The following is a 19797-nucleotide window of genomic DNA, read 5'->3' on the forward strand; positions in this document are numbered from 1 at the left end:
TTTCCCCCACGGACATGCAAGCAGAAACAATTCACAAGGAGGGGAAGGCAACCGGTGACAAACCTTACAAGGATTCTAGTCTACGACAAGTTAAGAAGGAAGCATACACACAGAGCTTAGGGAAAGGATGAGTTAGTCAGGATCTCATGCTGAACAGACAGATATTAACAACACCCTACATGTATGAGAAAAATGGTTGCAAGTGCAAAAATACTTTTTTTAATAGGAACGCACTACAATGTTAATACGACTAATAAAAACTCTATGACACAAATATACAACTACGTCTCATATGTACGACTAGTAACAATGGGAACCATGCATAGTTTTGATGGCGTATTCCCTATGTTTTATCTGGCCCATGACATAACAATGTTTCAACGGAATGGTACAGACGGCTTCACAGCCCCCAGCATGCTTTGCTGCTCAAGTCACATCACACCATATATGGAAGGCTACAGCAAAGCATTCTGGAGCCATGAAGCCGTCTATAGTCACCTTGCCGCTCCTGTTCTGGCCTTTGCAATTGGGAGGCCTTGTTGCGACAGAAACAAAACAGATCAGTCCGTCTCTAAGTCAATCAGTTCAAACCTGGAATTAGACTATCATTCTGGCCAGATTTCAGGCTGTGACTTTATCAATGCACAGTCTCACAGTAGCACATTACCAGAACCCAGTAATTCTTAACAGGCTGGAATGTAACATCATTTAAATGTACCCTACGTATATCTGGCTTTATACTTGTGTTGTCAATATGATGGTGTCTTGGCTGCTTTGCCCTTTAATAGCTGCTGATTTGAACACATGATTTTTAGGATGTTCAGTCTTTAATATATAGAGGTGTTACTACATGAGCTTTGTCAAAAATAGTCTGGTAGCAGGGCAAGATTCATCCATTGAAGTGATGATATGTTTGGTATTGGAAATAGGAAGGTGAAGGTTAGAGAAATATCCAGGCCTCAGGATTCAGTTGTTGATTTGTATGATACAGGCAGACAGCTCGGCTCAGCAGTTGTATCAGAACACCCGCCAGCTTTGGGAGGTTTGGGGAGCAGATATGCAGTGATAACCTTCACAACGGAATCACTTTTGCATGCTCTTGTGGCACCAACTGATTCTACACAGAAAGGATACTCTAGTAAGAAAACAAATTGAGTTCCTGAGTTTACAACGGTCTCACATTATCTTTGCTGAACATAATGAAGTTGAAGCCATTTGGTTTTTAACACAATTGATGAGTCACTTTCTGTTTGCACTACAAAGAGGCAGAAAGATAGAAGCAATATTTAACTGAGTTCCACAAGCCTGGCCATGAATCATTAGAATTTGTAAAAAAATTGCACACACAAGTAGCCAGATATACCTGAGGCAATTGTAAGTAGGTCTAATTTCTCATTTTTGCATAATGACAATTACAGGCTCTGAACTGTCACACGCTGTAAGGCATGGTACATGCTTTGAATAACACAAATTCGTACCATTCCTGACAGCAATGATCAACTCCCCTGCAATTTGAATGATTTATACATTATCAAGCAAGTCCTTGACACAAGGCAGAGAGTGAGTACAATATCCTCACATCTGCTTTGTCTGCTTAGCTGTTATGCTTAACCTGATTCCTTAGAGACGGCTTGAGCTGAAAAATTCTGGACACAAACTTTATGCATTTGGACAAGTGTCTGGTGTAAGCATGGCAGATAGTCTCTACTATCCTCACCAGAAAGTACTGTTAATGAAAAGTAGGCAAAAAGCTAGGACACAAAAAGAACAGAGTGTGACAGTACAAATGTACACAGCAAAAGAACAGCACAGTGGTTGGGTTACAAAATCATGGGAATAGAACGGAAAGATGGCAGAAAGCAAGAGTCTGGATTTGGTGGAGTTAACTAGACTTGTTACGTACCTATGCAGCACAGTAGGTGTTTGCCCCTCTGCTTGAAATTGTGCAAAGTGGGAGGCAAAACAACAGCGGCATGGCTGCTAATAGTAGGGTGGCCTGCAACAAGTTTCCAATGGCAGTGAAGGGGGTTGTGTAACACACACCCTGTCCCTGTCTACAGCAAGCATGTATGTGCACCAGTCTGTTCAACATTTGTCATGTGAAAAGACTTTGAATGAAATAGGCTTGAGATTTCGGACAATAGATTTGAGTTTTAAAAGTAACAATTGACTGTTGCCAGTGTTGGGATAACATACAGAGGCCATTGTCTTTGATGGAGTTCAGTTTCTGAACTTTTCAGTAGACACGTCAAAACATTTTCCACCCCTGGCCAATGTCAAAATTTTCATTGACACACATCTGACATTGATGTATAATGTTGGCTAGAATGCCTTGAATATCAGATATTTATAGTATGTTACATCCAATTTGTTCTTCTTCACCTGTTTCAGTAACAGCTTTACATGCTGACTGTAGGCAGACAACACAACGTGCTAGGCACAACCCCAACATCAACACTGCATCTTAAGGTCTAAAGGGCATTCGAGGGGTGGGGCAGTTATGTTGCCATAGCGATGCCCAGCCCCTGGAGTGACCCACCACACTGGAAACAAGTTGCAGGGCCTGATTGAAGAAGGGAACATGTCTGAGCTTTCCCCAATAGCATATACAAGATCCTCTCAGGCACATGCACAATATAAAAGACAATACAGAGAGAATTCAAAGGGAGATAAGCATAACATAGTTGCTAAAAGCTACACAAAAACACAGCCTTGCACAATGTGCAACTTTTGCTATTATAGATAGCAACTAGTGCTGATAAATGGCAAGGAAAATGACTAGGCTACAACTCAAAACTAAGTAGTATAATATTCTCTACGTCCTACGGCATAATAAAATAAATAGATTATGTAACATTATTTAAATGTTGTAAAACTGTTGAGTTTGCAACATCTACAGAACAAAAGTAATACAGAAGAAACTGTGACAAAAGATCAATATTACAGCAGACTGAGGCATATGTAAGTCATCACGCGAAGAGAAGGTGCATATGCTACTGGGGAAAGCACAAACACCGAAAAAAGTCCTGATGGAGAAATCGTGGCCTGAACTCCCCTGGTGTGTGGAGATATGGTATCTCCCTGTTCCTTCCAGCTATACATGCATCAATGTCTGATCTCGGTCTCCAAAGCATTATGGTGGGCGATGGCTATCACTTACTGGTATTGACTACGGAGTCAGCATAGAGAACAAGGGTATCTACAGGAGTCAGGCTACATTAGACACTAAGTTTGAAGGTTTGTCAAACAGAAAGTCTTAGCATGGTTGCTGTTTTATTGCCTTGTTCAGGGGTTAGCTAAACGAAAAACTATTAATAAAGAGGGGAAAGCGTTGGAGTCAGACATTGACAAATGCATAGATTACAGTACCATCAATGGAAAATATGATAGGAGGGGACAAAATGAACAACAGAAAAGGTAATAATAATAAAATATGGCGTGGAATAAAAACTGAAAAGGGGAGCTCCAAGGCACTTGTGTATACCTTTTTGGCCCAGGCCTGGTTGCCTGTGTTTGCTAGTTCTTGTGTGGAGAGGAGCTGCACCCCCGTGGTACCAGTGAACTGTCCCGGGATCTGGCTGGACACCGCCCAGTTCTGAATCTGTAGTGGTCGAGAGAGAAAGGTGACAATGTTTTGTAAATAATCATACAATAATTACCAAGCACATGACGATAAATGTGTTACTTCCATGAAGATGGACGTACTGTTTCCAGATTGTTTGCGTGTTCGTCTATATGTTTGTCTGTCTGTCTGACTTGGTGTGTATAGGTTTGTTTCTGCTGACCCAGGTGCAAATCTGTTCCCAGGCTGAGTTGTAATGGCTACCAGCTGCAGAGACTGGCAGGGTGGGAAGGTTGAAATGGCCTGCATCCAAATTTCATTGGCAGACTGGCAGGAAGTGAACGTTTGCACATGGCTAAAAGTCAGGAAGCCAAGGATGGCATGTGCTGAAGAGTGGAGCCTGTGTGAAACAGGCATGGTTACAAAAACTCTAATAAAGTATTTCAAGGAGGTATGAGATCTTTGATTTCTTCTTAATACTGTGCCATACTTCAAGGCTAGTCACCAGGGATTAGCCAGAGCTTACATTGTCAACAAGGCATGTCATTCCACCTTTGCTCGCTTCAGAGCCTTTTCAGGTCAGGGAAAGCTATATGTACTTAAGACAACATGCCATGAAACCATAGTCCTTGAGTCTGTCTGTTCCTTCTCTTTATGCTTTAGATCTTCATGCGATCTGACCTGGGGTCATTTCTCTCAGACTTACAGTCCACACACACCATCAGCACAGTGCTGTGGGATCAGGAGTGGGCTACCACAAGTGCCAGACTGCAGACTGGGCCCCTTCTGCATATTTTCTCACAAGTGCACAGTACATCTTAATTTTGGTGTCGTTGTTGTGCACACTACCATTCCATTATTTTAGTAATCTCTACTTTAAGTACCTGTATGGTGGTGCTACCAATTCTCGTAGATTTTCCAGGGATTAAATTGTGAGAAGAAACAATCTGTCTGTCCACTCTGTAAGAATCTGGCTTGAAAAGTGCACCTTCAGCGGCCTCTATATGACATGATAGCAGCACTTTTGATGTACGTAAAATGCCAAATGGCTCAAATACAAGCTTCAAAACAGCCAATTTTGTGGTTGTTGATTTGCCTGTTCCCCTTGGTATCATTGTCACAGCAGTGGTTTGAATTGTCTTTACACTAAGTGCTTTTAGAGAGGTTCTAGACCCAAAGCTCCCTTTGAGACCCTAGTTCCATTTCCAAACCCATCAAACGCTTGGTCATCTTCCAGCACATGACCACTTTGCCCGACAAATCTCCTCTTACGGCAGGCTGTAATGGCACAGCAGGCTGGCCCATGCTACTCATGTCCATAGGAAAAACAATCACTGATCAATCTGATTCCAACAAGTATGCCATCTGCCATAGCCAACTAGTTAATGGCTTTTTGAAAGCTTGAAGGACAGGGGAAGAGCCAAATTTCCGCTTAACAGCTATTGGAAAATTGGCAGGTGACCCTGTTTGTCGATGAAGAATTGTTGGGAGCTGGACAAAGCCTTCCCTAAGCTAGGAAAAAGGAAAATGCAATTTCCTTGATCTGGCTGTATTCAGAGAGTGATATAGAATAAAAAGATAGACGTGACTGTGGAACATAGGACATGACAACATGCTGTACATACCAGTGACATGTCATACTGAATAGAGGAATAGCAATCACAATTGATTCTTGAAAATCTTTTAAAATTAACTGCATTTTAAGTACATGGGTGGAAAATCGGTGTTAATATATCATTCCATTGCCTGACAAATTTAGGATTCACACAAAAATTTCCCTCAGTTAGAGCTTCAGAACAAGAGAGGAATGCACGACATAACCTACACACACTCTTGGGTAATCCCGCAGAGCTGTTCTAACAAGCCTAACAACCACACTCACCCAGTATACAGAATAAATCAAACAACAGTTACTGAGAATGGTCGCTAACAGAGACAGATATATTTCAGAAAACATCAGTTGCCTTTCATCAGTGACTGTGAATGAGTCTCTGAGGCCAAGTGGAACTAGTAGAACTGGTATTTGAAACTGATAGAATTATACTCATGAGTCTTGTTTCACTTCTTCCACTAGTCCTTAGAGACTCATTCCCTGAGTCACTGATAAAAGACAGCAGACACTGTCGGAAACATCTGACTCTGTTAGCGACCATAGCCAGCTGTTTGATTTATTTTGTATAATAGATTACGTACCTGGATGTTTAACTTACATCAACAAACCTAACTGTGGTGAACAGTGAGAAACAATAAAATGAGTACCTGTTGTTGAGCTTTGTGTATCTTGGACATGGCCTCGACATCGTAGGGATTCTCCTGAAGCTTTCTCAAAGCCTTGACTCGCTCGCCCACAATTGCACTGATGTTCAGCTGCACAGAAACACATTCATCAACAACTTTCTACAAAAGTTACTTAATAAAATAAGTAATGTGCAAACTTTGTTGTAACCATTGTTGTACATATACCAAATAGAGAAGTCAGTAGCAATGTCATTTCTTCTCAAAAACCTCTTAAGACGTTATCTCAAAACAGATCTTCCGTTGGCAAAACCTGTCGGACAATACTATGTCCTACGGCCACAGTCTTGGCTGGCAGTTACGATTTTGCCACCGGAAAAATATCTGCTTGGAGATTACTTAAGAAGTGCATCTATTTTAAGTACATGGGTGGTTACTTAGACTCTAGTGGTCATAACTCTCAACGTAACAGACAGTACTACTTTACAACAGAGCCTATTATAGAAGCTCCTGTATGTGTTTCAAATACCAAACTGCACAGCCAACATAAAACTTCTTGCACATGCATGTAGCATAGTCTTTAAACTGGTTTAGCTTACAAGGATAGGAAGAATATTAAATGTACAGCACAAGCTATTGACATATCTTAAGAAAATATTGCACCTGAATGTTATTGTTTGCCTGTGTTTTTGCTGTGGGTTTCACCGTGGCACTTTCCTTCTGTGTTGAAAGGGGAAAAGAATAGAATCAAAATACTTGACTAACATTTGAAATAGAAATTTGACTGCTACAACGTATGTCCTGATTTACATACAACAGTATAAGGCAGCTTCTTTGAGAAGAATGCAAAATGAATTTAGGTCTCTGTATAACTATTCTTAGCGTCGCTTTCTGTGACAGTTGGATTAGCAAACAAGCAATATGTATACAGTACACAACACACTAAAGTGTTATGACAATACTGTTGATCGTTCAGTGATGCATTTGACAAATTGTGGCAGACTGCTGTAATATGTTTTGCTGTTGATGCAATAATATACATGTAATCATTGCACATGGCTTGTCATGTCTCATACGAAATAATAAAATGTCATTACCTGCAACAGAATAAAACTAATGCATCTTTGATCATTTAAGTTAACCAGTAAAGATTTTTACAAGCTGCATACGAAACAAGATTTAGCGGTGGTGATTGCCTCTTAAAATTCAGCAAGCTAACATCCTTGTTTGCCAATTTGGTACATGATAAAATGGTTCAAATGTAGCATAAGGTGAATGTAACAGTTACTGTTAATCACTCTGAGCACTTATCTAATCTCGACAAGTTCAGCATATAAAAGCTGACCATGCATTTCAATATCAAAACTGGCCTATCTCACAAAAGTGTCAACTAAAACAACAATTCTTAAAACCCTTGTCTTCAGCTGGACCCATATATATATAGGGGTTGCAAATTACAGAGCCTGTATGTGGGCCCCGTACATGTTCTGTTTGGGGGTATTTTTCAACTGAACGCGTCATCCCGCAGTAAAACGCACCAAAGTAACTATGCCACAGCAGTACAGAAAAAGTCAAGGGCCAATGACCTGATTAAGAAATCAAATTAATGAAATAAATTGTGTAAAAAAAACGACAGCAGGACAATGGTTAACAACAACTAATCCCTAACATCAACACTGAAATGGCAGATTTTCAAATTCTACTCTTCCATTTTCAGCATAACAGCCCCCGAGACTCCCCCTCCCACCTGTGGTTCTGGCTTGGCCTCGGGCGGTGGGACCGGTGCAGGTGGTGGCGGCTCCACGGGAGGGGGGGACATTGCAGGCGCAGCCAGAGCAGCCGGCGCCGCAGCCGGGATGGCGTTTGCCGAACTCTCTGTAGCGGGAGCGACAGCTGAAGCAGACGAGGTGGTGGTGGTGGTCCCCTTGGCCTTCTGCTTGTCGTCCTTCTCGACGGGAACCCACTCCAGCTCCTTGATGCGGTGCTGGGAGCCGCTGGACACGGGGAACTGTTTGGACAGCTCTGCCTTCTGGGCCGCCAGCTGCTGGGCATTGAGCGGGGTCCTGGCAACCGCATCCTGCAGAACCGTAGAGGGGAGAGTGGCATAAAGGCTGAATTCAGTACCACTTGTAGTAACAAAAATCTTTAGCACATGTACTGAAGTAGCCGTTCGGCTACCAGCTTTCTATTGGTTACAGGGTTGGGTAACCTGATTAAATCACACTTATATCATCCTGCCCAACATCTGGGCCGTTACAAGCCGTGAGTTTGCATTTCACAGACTACAGGATTAGGCAGCATGGAGAAGGTTAATCTATAATCACAGAGAAGATATTGCTGAACAGATATATCATAGTTTACACAGAATATCACTCATATTCATTTAACTGAAAGTACCTGTGAATATGGTTAAAATCAGACCAAAGCGTACAGAATTGTTTGATACCATAAACTTTTCTCCCAAAACCTTGTCATCACCAACTTGGCCTCTCAACTACTTAAGGTAGTTCTTCTTTTATACATACAGTATATTCTTTAAGATTGACTTGCCAGCCATCTCTGGCTGTATGTATTTTTATACTGCATAATAAATCAAATCCAATCAAATCTATAGGCAGAATGGCCTGCCATTATGGACCATTTTGCACTGCAACAGCAGCAGCATCCCTGATTCGATTTCCCAACTTTTCTGCTTACGATCAGCCTATTGTTGCACCATTACCTTCCCCTTCCCATCCCTCTCCATCCAGCCTGGGATATAAAATCTACATCTCCGCCCTACAGGGACACATCAGGATAGATCCAATGGCCAAATAGTTCCTTCCAGGGCCAGTTGCACAGAACCTTCTGACCTGACCCCCATTAGGCGAGCGGAGGAGAACAGTGGGGATGGGAAGGCAATTGACCCCAGGGCTGACACTTCTTGGCATTTCTTCCATCCAAGTGGAACTAGTTTGTGCAGAATTTGCCATTCAGACACAGCTCAGGAATGGTTTGTGAAGGAAACTTGAGGCACGAACGCTGCCTTACATACCAAATGTGTCCCCAGGAGTGATAAATGTACAGGTAGGGAAGGCTGCGGAACATGTAGGTGTGGAAAAGGCAGGATGAGAGAACTAGTCATGCTATATAATATGCACATTACTGATAATGAGGCTATGTTATTATGTAGCCAGATGGGTGCAGTGGTACAAACAGTTTCTAACTTTGCTTGCTTGTAGCACATGTCTGAAGAAAATGTTCAGGATTTTTCACACAGAAATTTCACTAGTTTTTCCTGATAATTCTACTTTAAAAAAACTTCTTAGTGAAGTCTTATACTTTCAGCTATGACTTTGAAGAAGGCTTAAGTTCAACCAACAAAATTCAGCAAGTCACAACTCCATATGTGGGAACATTATATGATGAGGAAAAATGATTGCTATTTTGACTGACCTTGATGTTCATGACAATAGATGTAGAGGTGGCCTTGACCTTAAAGGGATGATGGATGAAGGGCCCCTCTCCATCCTCCTCCTCCGTCACTGGCTTGTTCACGATCTCATCCTCGTCCCCCGCCTTCTCCTTCTCCGACAGGAACCTGCAGAACTTGGTCAGCTCCTCCACAGTCTTCCCACCGCTCTTCTTGGCCAGCTCCTCCTCAGGGGACATGGAGGGAAGGGGGAGGTGGGCAGGAATCATCCCCGCACGGAACTGATTAATGGCGTTGGCCCTCGCGATCTCCAACAGTTTCGCCTTGTCGATTCTCTCGGTGGGGGATCTGGAGCGAGAATGGTCGGGTGACCTACTGCGGTGGTGCCTGTCCTTTGCCCTATTTGGGTGCCTTTCCGGTGACCTAGATCTGTGCCTATGCTTCTCATGGGATCTTGATCTATGCCTATATCTATCATGCGACCCTGATCTATGTCTAGACCTAGATCTGTGCCTAGATCCCTGCCTTGACCTGGATCTATGTCTAGATCTGGATCTATGTCTAGAGCTTCCTTTATGCTTGTGTTTTTCCCTTGAACTTGACCTATGCCTATGCTTGTGATGTCTGTCATGTGACTTTGACCTTGATCGTGAGTGCTTCCTAGGACCCGACCTGTGCTCCTGAGATTTTAACCTGTCTTTGGACTGCGAACGAGATCGACATTCTCCATCTTCCAAGGAAGAATTAGACTTGGATCTTGATCTAGAAGTTCTTTCTTTATCTTTGTCCTTATCTGAGTGAGATTTACTCTTCTTGATCCGTTTGCCATCCTTATCCCGTTCATGTCTGTGCTTCTTTTTCTTCTTCTTGTGTTTGTGTTTCTTCTTCCTCTTCTTGGATACAACCGCCATCTCGTCCTCATCCTCACCTGAGCTATCCTCCTCCTCCTCTTCCTCCTCTGATCCATCTCTCACCACATCAGAGTCCTCCACGCGAGACAGCGACTCCCTGGACTTCCTGTCGGATTCGTATCTCCTGTCGCTCTCCGAGGAGCTGCTATCCATCTTCTTTTCCTTCCCCTCCTGATTGGGCACTTCTTCACCGCCCTGTGAGCAGGCCGCCGCACCCACTACTTCCCCTGCCTGAGTGCTGTCAGGGAGTTTGTCTGCAGAGTCCTCAACAACACGGTGGGGTTGCTCTGATAGATTCTGTGTGGAATTATCAGGATCAGATGTAGAAACCGTCTCTACAACATCAGTGAATGCCCCATTATCAGATTGTCTGTCAGTGATAATGACTCTGCGTTGATCATTTGGAGCACCGTTTTCTTTAGGAGAGGCTTCTTGCTTCTCTCTGTAAAACATGGAAAAGAATACATGATAAGTCTTACATTGAATTTACAAAATAGTGCCTACTCTAGTACCTCATCCAAAGTCAACTTGAACAATGGCATGTGTAAGAAAATTGAAGGTAATATGCCACACAAAAAACACAGCTTCTAATAGGACAAGTGTAATCTCCAAGCAGATCCACGCCGGGCGCGAAAATCATAGTATGCTAGCCAGAGTGGGTCCAGTCATCCAGAGAAGGTTCATCAGCCCGGATGACTGGACCCACTCTGGCTAGCATACTACGATTTTCGAGCCCGGCGTGGATCTGCTTGGAGATTAGGACAAGTGGTGTTGTCTAACCAGTTATAAAGATACAATGTCATGCACATACAGTTTGTATTTCTAAGAGTCCGGGCATCTATGAAGTAAAATCCTGCATACTAGTAGTCATATAGATGTGATTCTAAGTGACACATATGAATGGCAATCAAGTCAAGAGTCTCTCTTCCAACAGAAAAGGTCATGCTACCAATTTGGACTTTAATCTGGAGAGGAGAACAATTACATTAATACTGTCCTGTGGACATGCTCCTTGCTTTGACCCGCCAGATCCATATCAAAGGTTTCTGTCCATGAATACAATAGAATCTATAGGAATATCACACCAAGTGGTTTTACATGCCCTGTACAACTTACTGAAGACAATACGCTCACACAAGTCTATTGACTGCATTTGTAAGTTACATTACCGGTATTCTGCATCATATACAATATTATGTACATGTACAATGGTTGTAAAAAATTTAATAAAGACATTTCCTCCATTGATATCAATCTGCTGAGTTACATGAATCTTCCACTTTAAAAAATACTGGGTTTGAGAGATCTCTAGTGCAGCACCCCCAAGGTTTGCACAGTTTAGATACACAGGAGTGCATTTGATTATACAACAATAAACATGTACTGGGGGACGTTAGGTTTGAGATCTGTTTGGACGTATCTTTCCAAGGTGGTGGAATTATGTACCCTGGTGGCATTATGTTAGTGAGCTTCTCATGAATAAACAAAGGTTCAAACAAACAAACAATCATATTGTACGAATTTTGCCCTGAATTTCAAAATCTGCATGAAAAATGCCATTTTCCCAGTCACAGTACTGGTTTATAGTTAATATAGGAAATAGATGTACATTAACTCCAAAATTCAATGTCAACTTTTCAAGACGCAATGTACAATGTACTGCATGTGACAACTCTATGTAGCTTTTTGTCAAAGTTACCTGGCAGTCATCACATAGGCTTCATTTCCCCAACAGTTGATAAAACACAAGCCTACACCAGGCTTCAAGGTTGGCAAAAGAAACAGACCAATCTAATCCCCTCAGCTTTACTCCCAATAAAATTGATCCATGTCTACCTGTGCAAATTAGATTTTACCCCAGGCAACAGCTCCAGGCTCAATCCAGCCCACCGAGCTGATTGAACGCATACATGGACATTGCTCTTCAAATTGGATTGGACCTTTGATCCCGACTGTGTCAATCTGTTTCCTCGCTCCCTACCAAGTACGGTCAATGTTACCACATCAGTAACGTTACATGTCCAGTCCTTTTACCTTGCTGGGGATAAAGGTAGCAATCACATGTAACAACCTTCCATAAAAATACTGGATAAATATGTCTCAGCACAGGAGCATCTTGTCTGATTTTGTAAAAAAAAATCTTTAGGATTTTGAAGACACTACACTAAGTAAAAACATACTTTTTGCACATGCAGTAAAATGCCTCCAACAGTTACTAATATACGAACAGCCTATATGTTATACTGCAATATTGCAGAATATTGATTTCAACCCTAAATATATTTGAAAATTGTACTCACATGCTGCTACACATATTGTGTAATAAAACAATATTGCACCGGTGTAATATTGATCTTCTGTACCCAGAATAGGCCTGGTATAGGGAACTTGCTTCCTCGTGCTTCTGCCATATTAACTACAACACTCTAGCACACAAGGAGAGATAGTTTTGACATTGCAAGGACACTTTAGATATGCCCTGTGCAAGTTAGGAGTAAACGTATGTACATACATTAGCCCGGGTGCTGCCTTGGGAAAAGATAGATGCCTTATCATCCCAACCAGACAGCACAGGTAATTAAAACATCCAAGACACCAAGATGTGCCATGACAGGATGATGAATTCTCTCCCACCAGATAAATATGAGGCAGGTATAAATAGACTGTCTACAAGCAGGATGCCTTTTCCTGTAGGACTCAAAGGTGGGGAGAAAAACCTGAACATAGAGGGAGTTTGGCAGTGGTGCTAAACCTAATATTGGAAGATATATCACCAATTTTGGGATGTAATGGAGGAGCGGGACTGCTATTGGTAATGAATGTTGGACAATGTGATTTATTGATGTTCATGTTCTAGGGCTGTGAGGAGTATAGATTCAGCCGGCATCTAAACAAAGTTCCACAAGCTGCAATGTATAGGATTCTACTGAAAATGACCACATGGAACTTACGACAAATATCATTTTAACTATATCATAAAGGTGTCCTAAGGCATACAGATATACATGGCTATAGGTTAAGGTTGGATGTTTCACACATTGCATTTTCACCCAGATTGACATAATGTTTATTGTTTATTGTTTAGACATTTTTAGTTTTAGTACTTTATTCCCAACCCTCCTACTGTAAGTAACTAAGGAAACCAATATTGATGAACCAGCATCTTTTATAGCAGCCTGGAATCTAGTTAACTTTTAGTCCACTTCCAATACTGTGTAGTCCCGCCAGGTTGTGACCGTAAAGCTAACAAGACTGGATTCCAGGATACTTTTGTACATGTACAATGTATACGTAGCTCGCGGTTACATTTCAGAAAACAGCATGATAACAATTCCTAGTCAGTCTAATTACCACAGTGCTAATACAATCAGTCTGTCATCTGTAGCTGTATTACGTTTTTAATTTTCTACACCAAGGCCGTACTGTGTGTTACAGCTGTTGTGAACGGTACCTCTACAGATTAGAGCTACATGCAGGTAATTTGACCAGCGACCAGTAAAACTTCAACGTCAAACAAACCCCTTTTATCCTGCTGTCCTGAGTATTCCTCTAACCTTATCATTTGAAGACTACAGTAACTGTTGTAAATCAGCTCCCCCACAAAAGTGCCACTTTCTCCAGTTATCCCTCTGACCATGATAGGCGTAAGATCCCCTCCTGATGCACTTCAAAGCCACAAGGCCTAACCCCGCACAATCTTCAAACACTTGAAATGTGATCAATAACCCTCAGCCAAGTTGAGGGATGCAGTAGGCAACAGTGCTGCCCAGATAAGTGGAGAAGATTACACAAAGGTTACAGCTTCGTCCTAACTTCACTACCTGTGTATTAGATGGGTGCCTTGTGGGCTTAGTTACTTACTCAGTACATGTACGTGGCTTCCTAAGTTTGGTCACCCTACAGACAGTGCTATTAGTACAGAAGCAACTCAGGTAACATGTTTCCTCCACAGGTTTTTCACTGGAACGAAGATACGAACCATTTCCCTAGGAACAATGTGATTACTGGACATAAAGGCACAGCGCCATCAACCAGACATTATTCCTAAAAGATCCATATTAACTTTGAAGTCAAATATCACTAAAACTTCAAAAGTTATGACAGAAATAAAGATAACGCAATATAGAGGGAGGCATGCCCTTTCAACTGACACAGAGGGATGCATGCATGCCTTTCTAGTGACATGTGAGACTTAACTCATGTATCATAATGACAATCATATTGATACAGGGCAGTCTCCAGGACCTGTCCCCCCGTCATGGATGGAATTTGCTTGTGTGGATGAACAAAAATGTCACCCCGTCAATCCCTGTGGAGGTACAAAATCTTAAGTGCAACACATGGAAATATGTTTTAGCCACAACTGTATGCCTTTGACCCTCACATATCAAACAAAATATCAAAATACTGAGGATGACAGACAGCAATCTAAAGCTGGAGACAGCCCTGTATCAATATGCCTGTATTTATCGAACATTTACAACTGGAGAGAAGATTCTACTCGTGAACAATAAAACAACTAACTTTGACCCATTTACCTAGCAAACGGCACCACACATGCACAACATGGTCAGTACCTGGAGCAGCAATAATCAGCCAGCTTCATCACAAAGCCAAAACAAACAGTATATCTGTATATCCATCTACGGTACCAAAGTCACGATAGACCATCTCCCAACTGCCTACATGTATAACAGGCGAAACAGATACAATTCTGGTGCTAAAAGGCTTCCTCAACAAAGAGACAGTTAAACAATTACAACATCCATCCACATCAATACTCACATCCTTTTCACCTTCATCTCAGTTTAACTGATGTCGTACATACATGTACAATGTACATGTCTGTATCACCCAGATACCCGGCACGAGGCTCCGCCCAGCAATAAACCTGCACAAGTCATGACCTTCTTTCAGTCAGTAGATGAACTGAAGCCACAGAGGCCTTGATGCTCCAGAGCAGCAGGCTAGGGACAGTACCCAGCAGTACATGGATGTAATGAGAGCTTGACTGTGATTTTCATTTGACCCGCACCGTGTTAATTACTTATCTACATGTCATTCAAATGCAAAGTGGAATACTACACGAAGAATGTTTAAATATGTATAACCAATGGTATGGTATAAGCCTTGATAGCCCCCTCCTCACTCACTCTTTCTTCCATATATAATAATATACATGCATATTACTAGAACCGGACTGCTAAGCCATTCCCAACGATCCCTCAACAACATACTGTCTAGGTCCACCCGTCATCTTTTGAGACGAATCACAAGCTGCAGTGATTTAAAAGCAACATTCACAAAGGATATACATGTACATGTACATGTACAAACAATAACAGAGACACCTGTATGCTGGCCCTTTCCTTCTGATCAGGATTTACACGACAAGCTCAGCTCCTCTAAATGCCATCACTTTCCAGACAGATCAAACTTTTATGCTAGCATGGATTGATTTATGCATAAACTTTAAGCATCATGCACTTAAGAATTCCATCTTTCTATCAGAGGTGTATATCTTCTAGTTTTAACTGCCTTCAAGGCTGGCAACAAAATTTATTCTTTTTGTCGATAATCTTGGAGACGCCATGCAAGAGACAAAAGGTTATAAATCATACGCAAATACTCATAGGAAGAAATTGCCGAAATCTTAGATTAGAAAAGCACAATCAGTAAGTCACCTTGCAGCAACATCATTACTGAGGAAAGGGCAAACCTATAGAAATCCCTGCAGACTAATACATACCAATCTGTGTGTCCTTATGTACGCCGTAGGCAGCCGGGTTTCAAAAGGCCAAATAGTCATCATCTATTCATGGCATCATCAGTAACCAATTAGACCTCCAAAACCTCCATCTTCTTGACATTCAAGGTACTATTAACAAATTCATCTTTTAGAATATCTTTGCAGGTCATTAACGATCGGCGGCTGTATCAAAGCAAGAAAGGCAGATTTTTTAAGTAGATGTTTGATCCAAAGAAATTACAATTTTTTTCTCCCTCCAATAATGTTACATGTGACGTGGTAAATATGAATCTATGTAAAAGCAGACTTGAAAGTCAAACTGTTGAAAGTCAAACTGCTGCCTTGAGGCCAAGTGTAACTTTTGTTTTTCACTACAACATCGGCCCAATGATGATATATCTGCAGTAGTACAACATACAGGGTGTTTATTTTCTTGGCCAAGTCCTGATTAAAGAAATACCAACCATTTTACGTGCAACTATTCAATAATACAGTAACACTGTTGAAGCTACATGGTACGAAATAGTCACCCTTGACTTTTGGATACCCTGAAACTGTCCTTGAGAAAGGCCATGTCTGGTTAGCGTGGGGGATGGATGTACTGTGCTGAACAGGTGGGGGATGGAGTTTTATTGGTGATTATAGCGGGTGATTACCGGGTTCCACTGCCTGCCTGTCTGATGGATGGAGTTTTATGGAGAAGTCTGCCGCTTGGCAGAGATTGATCCTAAAACAATAACAACACTTTGAACTATTACCAAGTATGTTGTATATAAATGATGTCTCCTATAAAATGTATATAAATATGTATGAAATGAGCCCACCTCAATCACCATGCCATCTGTGTGCATATATACTGTTATATGTAGAAGACTACAGGTACAGTATATTCAGTATTTCATGTAAATGAAGACAGTGAATCAATGATATTGATCTACCACAATTCCTACTTCAAAACCTCTGGAGGTGTCTGTGTACATTGATTGCCATGTTCCTATGTTTTCCGTAATGCTATATGTACAACTGTATATATTCTATGTTGTCTTGTATGATTTCAAGCCTGTTTTTGTCTGAGATAAAGAATTAATATAGACGGGCATGTTCTACTCAGTGTATACAACAATCTAAACCTTTTCCATACGCCAAACCTCAACATACAGTTTTTTAATCAATCAATTAATCAATCAATAAACTGACTGGCCCTTATGTTAGTTACTGGTGCTACAGCCTAAACTATCTGGAGTGCACAATAATGTATTGCATCCAGCAATTATCTACATCATGGACAGAACAGCAAAATGGCCAGGCTTTGAATGTACCACAATGATAAGTTTCCACCAACCAATGACTGGGATACATGTAATACATGTACAAGTATCACAGTTACATTCCACTCATCTTGACATTAAAACTTGCAATCCTTGCCTTGATATTACACTTTCAGTTTAATGACACATGCAATTTCACCTCTCCACACAGAAGACCATTAAAGTCAGACTATGTAGGAAAAGTTACAGTCAGTATTAGGAAGTAATTTCAAGGGTCAGTAGAACTGGAGGAAGATACATGAGATAGGGTCCTGCTACTGACAGGTAGTTGTCAGGTAGATACAGGAACCCCCGCAGTGAAGGTAACCTCTACGGGGAAAACTAATCAGTTGTGAAATAGCCCAGTGTAAACAACTGACTTGTCTGCCCTCCTTCATTATCTCTACATTTACATCGCTCTTCTACACATCATTTCGTGCAAGTAAAGATGGGGTCAGGAATTGGGTACCACAAAATGCGAGTATGTACGCAGCAAAGAAACTGACTCAGAAACAAAATTGATGACAAAGTTTGAGCTGCACTTTGGAAAACTCTATTTTTGTAGCTGCCTTATTCTTCCTCACAATTTCATTCCAAGTTTCAGCCCAAGGAAACACATCTCTCTTTATGCTAAATAGACCATAAATCATGATGATGTACCTGATACCAAAAACACACTTAACACAGTTAAGAGCTCCCGTCCCACTGTTGCTGGATGATGTAGAAAACAAGGAAAGTTATTTAATTACAGCCATTCCTTGGACTAAATCCCCCTTGGACCATGAATGATGAAAGACCTTCTTTCCTCCCAATTCCCCTTCATTGAGCAATCAAGATTTAAATCCTCTGAGATGACCTTGCTGAGCATCAGGTCACCTGTGCACCCTCATGTTGTTCCAGGAATAGAACTATAGACCAGTCTCCACGGCACTAATCAATCATAATCCTGTCTAATCTGTGCCATCAGAACCTGAGCAGCAGGACTGGTAGAGGTATTTCTCATAGTCATAGGGATGGAAGAAAACAGAAGGTCTTCTCTGTAAAGGGTTTTTCACATCAACTAAGGATTTCATTTTTCTAGGTTGAATAGAGGGTTGTAACAAAGATTTTCTTAAAGTTTACCTTCTCTTTTTCAATTTTTTTTCTGCCACTTGGTACAAATTGCCTTGCTCTGATTTCACACCTCTTTCCACCCACAATCCTTCCTGATTCATTCCTTACCTGCGACATTACAATGACCACTCCTTGTCAGTAATGAACTCCTTATACTGCTGTCTCACATAAAAATCCCTAGACACACATAACCCATTACAATTAGCAGTGAAATTCTCAAGTTGCAGTGGTAAAATCTGAGCAGGAACAGCCAAACTTCAAACACTACATACCTTAAATTCTATCTACACACAGTTACTTCTTTTACAGCCATCGTAAAATTTATGTGCCATTACAGAAATGCCTAGAGAATGAAATCACACTCTATCCAACAAGTGACAGAAACATACCAGTCTCGATCCACCCAAGCTAACATCTGCGGCAACCGTCTCCTTCGCTGGCCATGGGGAGACCATTTTTCAAAAGAAAATTAAACGCCAGTTGGAAATCACAATACTTGAGAGTCGCTGGTGCGGAGACAATCTGTTTGAATATGCAGCGTCACAGTTTTGTCATTACTCCAACAGATTTCTACCCCTCACCCAGAACCAGTCTATAACATCCCATAAGTCATGTTTATTTGTTAGAGAATGTTCCAATAGGGTAGGGAGTGATGATGATTAGTATTTTCAGGGCAGGAAGGAGGCTGAGCTCAAATGGAGACTATAGGAACTGGAAACAAGTCTCTAAGTCATTAATTTACTTTCCTTTATGTTCTGCTGAAATACATTTAAAAAGAATAAACACTCTGGAAGAGCTAACAAATGTGCAACAGCTGTCCCTCATTCATCATACCTTATATCCTATTAACTACGAGTCATAAGTTACCTATCTGTATGGGCCATCAATTCTAGCTGGGACTGGAAAGCCTAAACTACTGTCAGTGTTATTATCATAGACATCAACTAACTGTACTGTAGCAAGCTAATTACCTCAGCCATGGAGGCTATGAATGGTTTCACCAGCTTGGGCTGACCCATAGGTCAGGTAGTGTATGTCATAAATTAATCGGGTCTTTAGTAAGAAAGAGTTCATTCTAGGGGAAAATACAATGTATTACTATTAGCTTAGTGTACCATACTCTCACGGCCCCGCAATATGGATCTCAATCCAAACTCTGGGAATAGTCTAAGACTCCTTAATCGTAATCATTATGAAATAAGGCAACTTAGCAACTTCTTTTCAAACTGCATGTAGATTTTAAACATAAGTAATAAAATAAATCCTATGGAGGAAACTATGCAGCGTTGGGAGAGGTCTACATTCCCTGTTGCCGACTATAGTTTTATGACTTTGCCACATGTGGATAACAAGCCAGTAGACCTGAGGATTATCGCCCAAAATAGTCGCAGGCACACTCATGTGCAGCAAACCAACCATTGGATACATACATAGTTACCATTTTTACATACTACGGGGTCAGGTTGCAAAACTAATTTCCGAAGTATCATCCAGGTTAATGCATCCAT

General features: G+C 41.3%; 1 protein-coding gene across 9 annotated transcripts in view; it reads right to left on the bottom strand.

Moving 5' to 3' along the window:
• The window catches only part of LOC136433288 (protein SON-like), a 58041-nt gene that overhangs the window by 4910 nt on the left and 33334 nt on the right, over positions 1 to 19797 (bottom strand). For 3 of the 9 annotated variants that reach the window (XR_010755618.1, XR_010755617.1, XM_066425364.1), the window contains exons 2-6: positions 9233 to 10562; positions 7545 to 7874; positions 6461 to 6517; positions 5822 to 5929; positions 3485 to 3601 (exon numbers count right to left, since the gene is read on the bottom strand). Coding sequence is in view for 7 of the 9 variants with exons in the window: in XM_066425364.1 (XP_066281461.1) it covers positions 3485 to 3601; positions 5822 to 5929; positions 6461 to 6517; positions 7545 to 7874; positions 9233 to 10562 (1942 nt within the window). In the remaining 2 variants the exon portion in view is untranslated. Of the gene's footprint in view, positions 1 to 498; positions 540 to 1903; positions 1997 to 3484; positions 3602 to 5821; positions 5930 to 6460; positions 6518 to 7544; positions 7875 to 9232; positions 10563 to 14905; positions 14938 to 19797 lie in introns of those variants that run through there. The other 6 variants (XM_066425337.1, XM_066425347.1, XM_066425382.1 and 3 more) reach the window with 4 other exon arrangements.

Source organism: Branchiostoma lanceolatum, chromosome 1 (genome assembly GCF_035083965.1).
Source record: "Branchiostoma lanceolatum isolate klBraLanc5 chromosome 1, klBraLanc5.hap2, whole genome shotgun sequence".
Classification (NCBI taxonomy): Eukaryota; Metazoa; Chordata; class Leptocardii; order Amphioxiformes; family Branchiostomatidae; genus Branchiostoma; species Branchiostoma lanceolatum.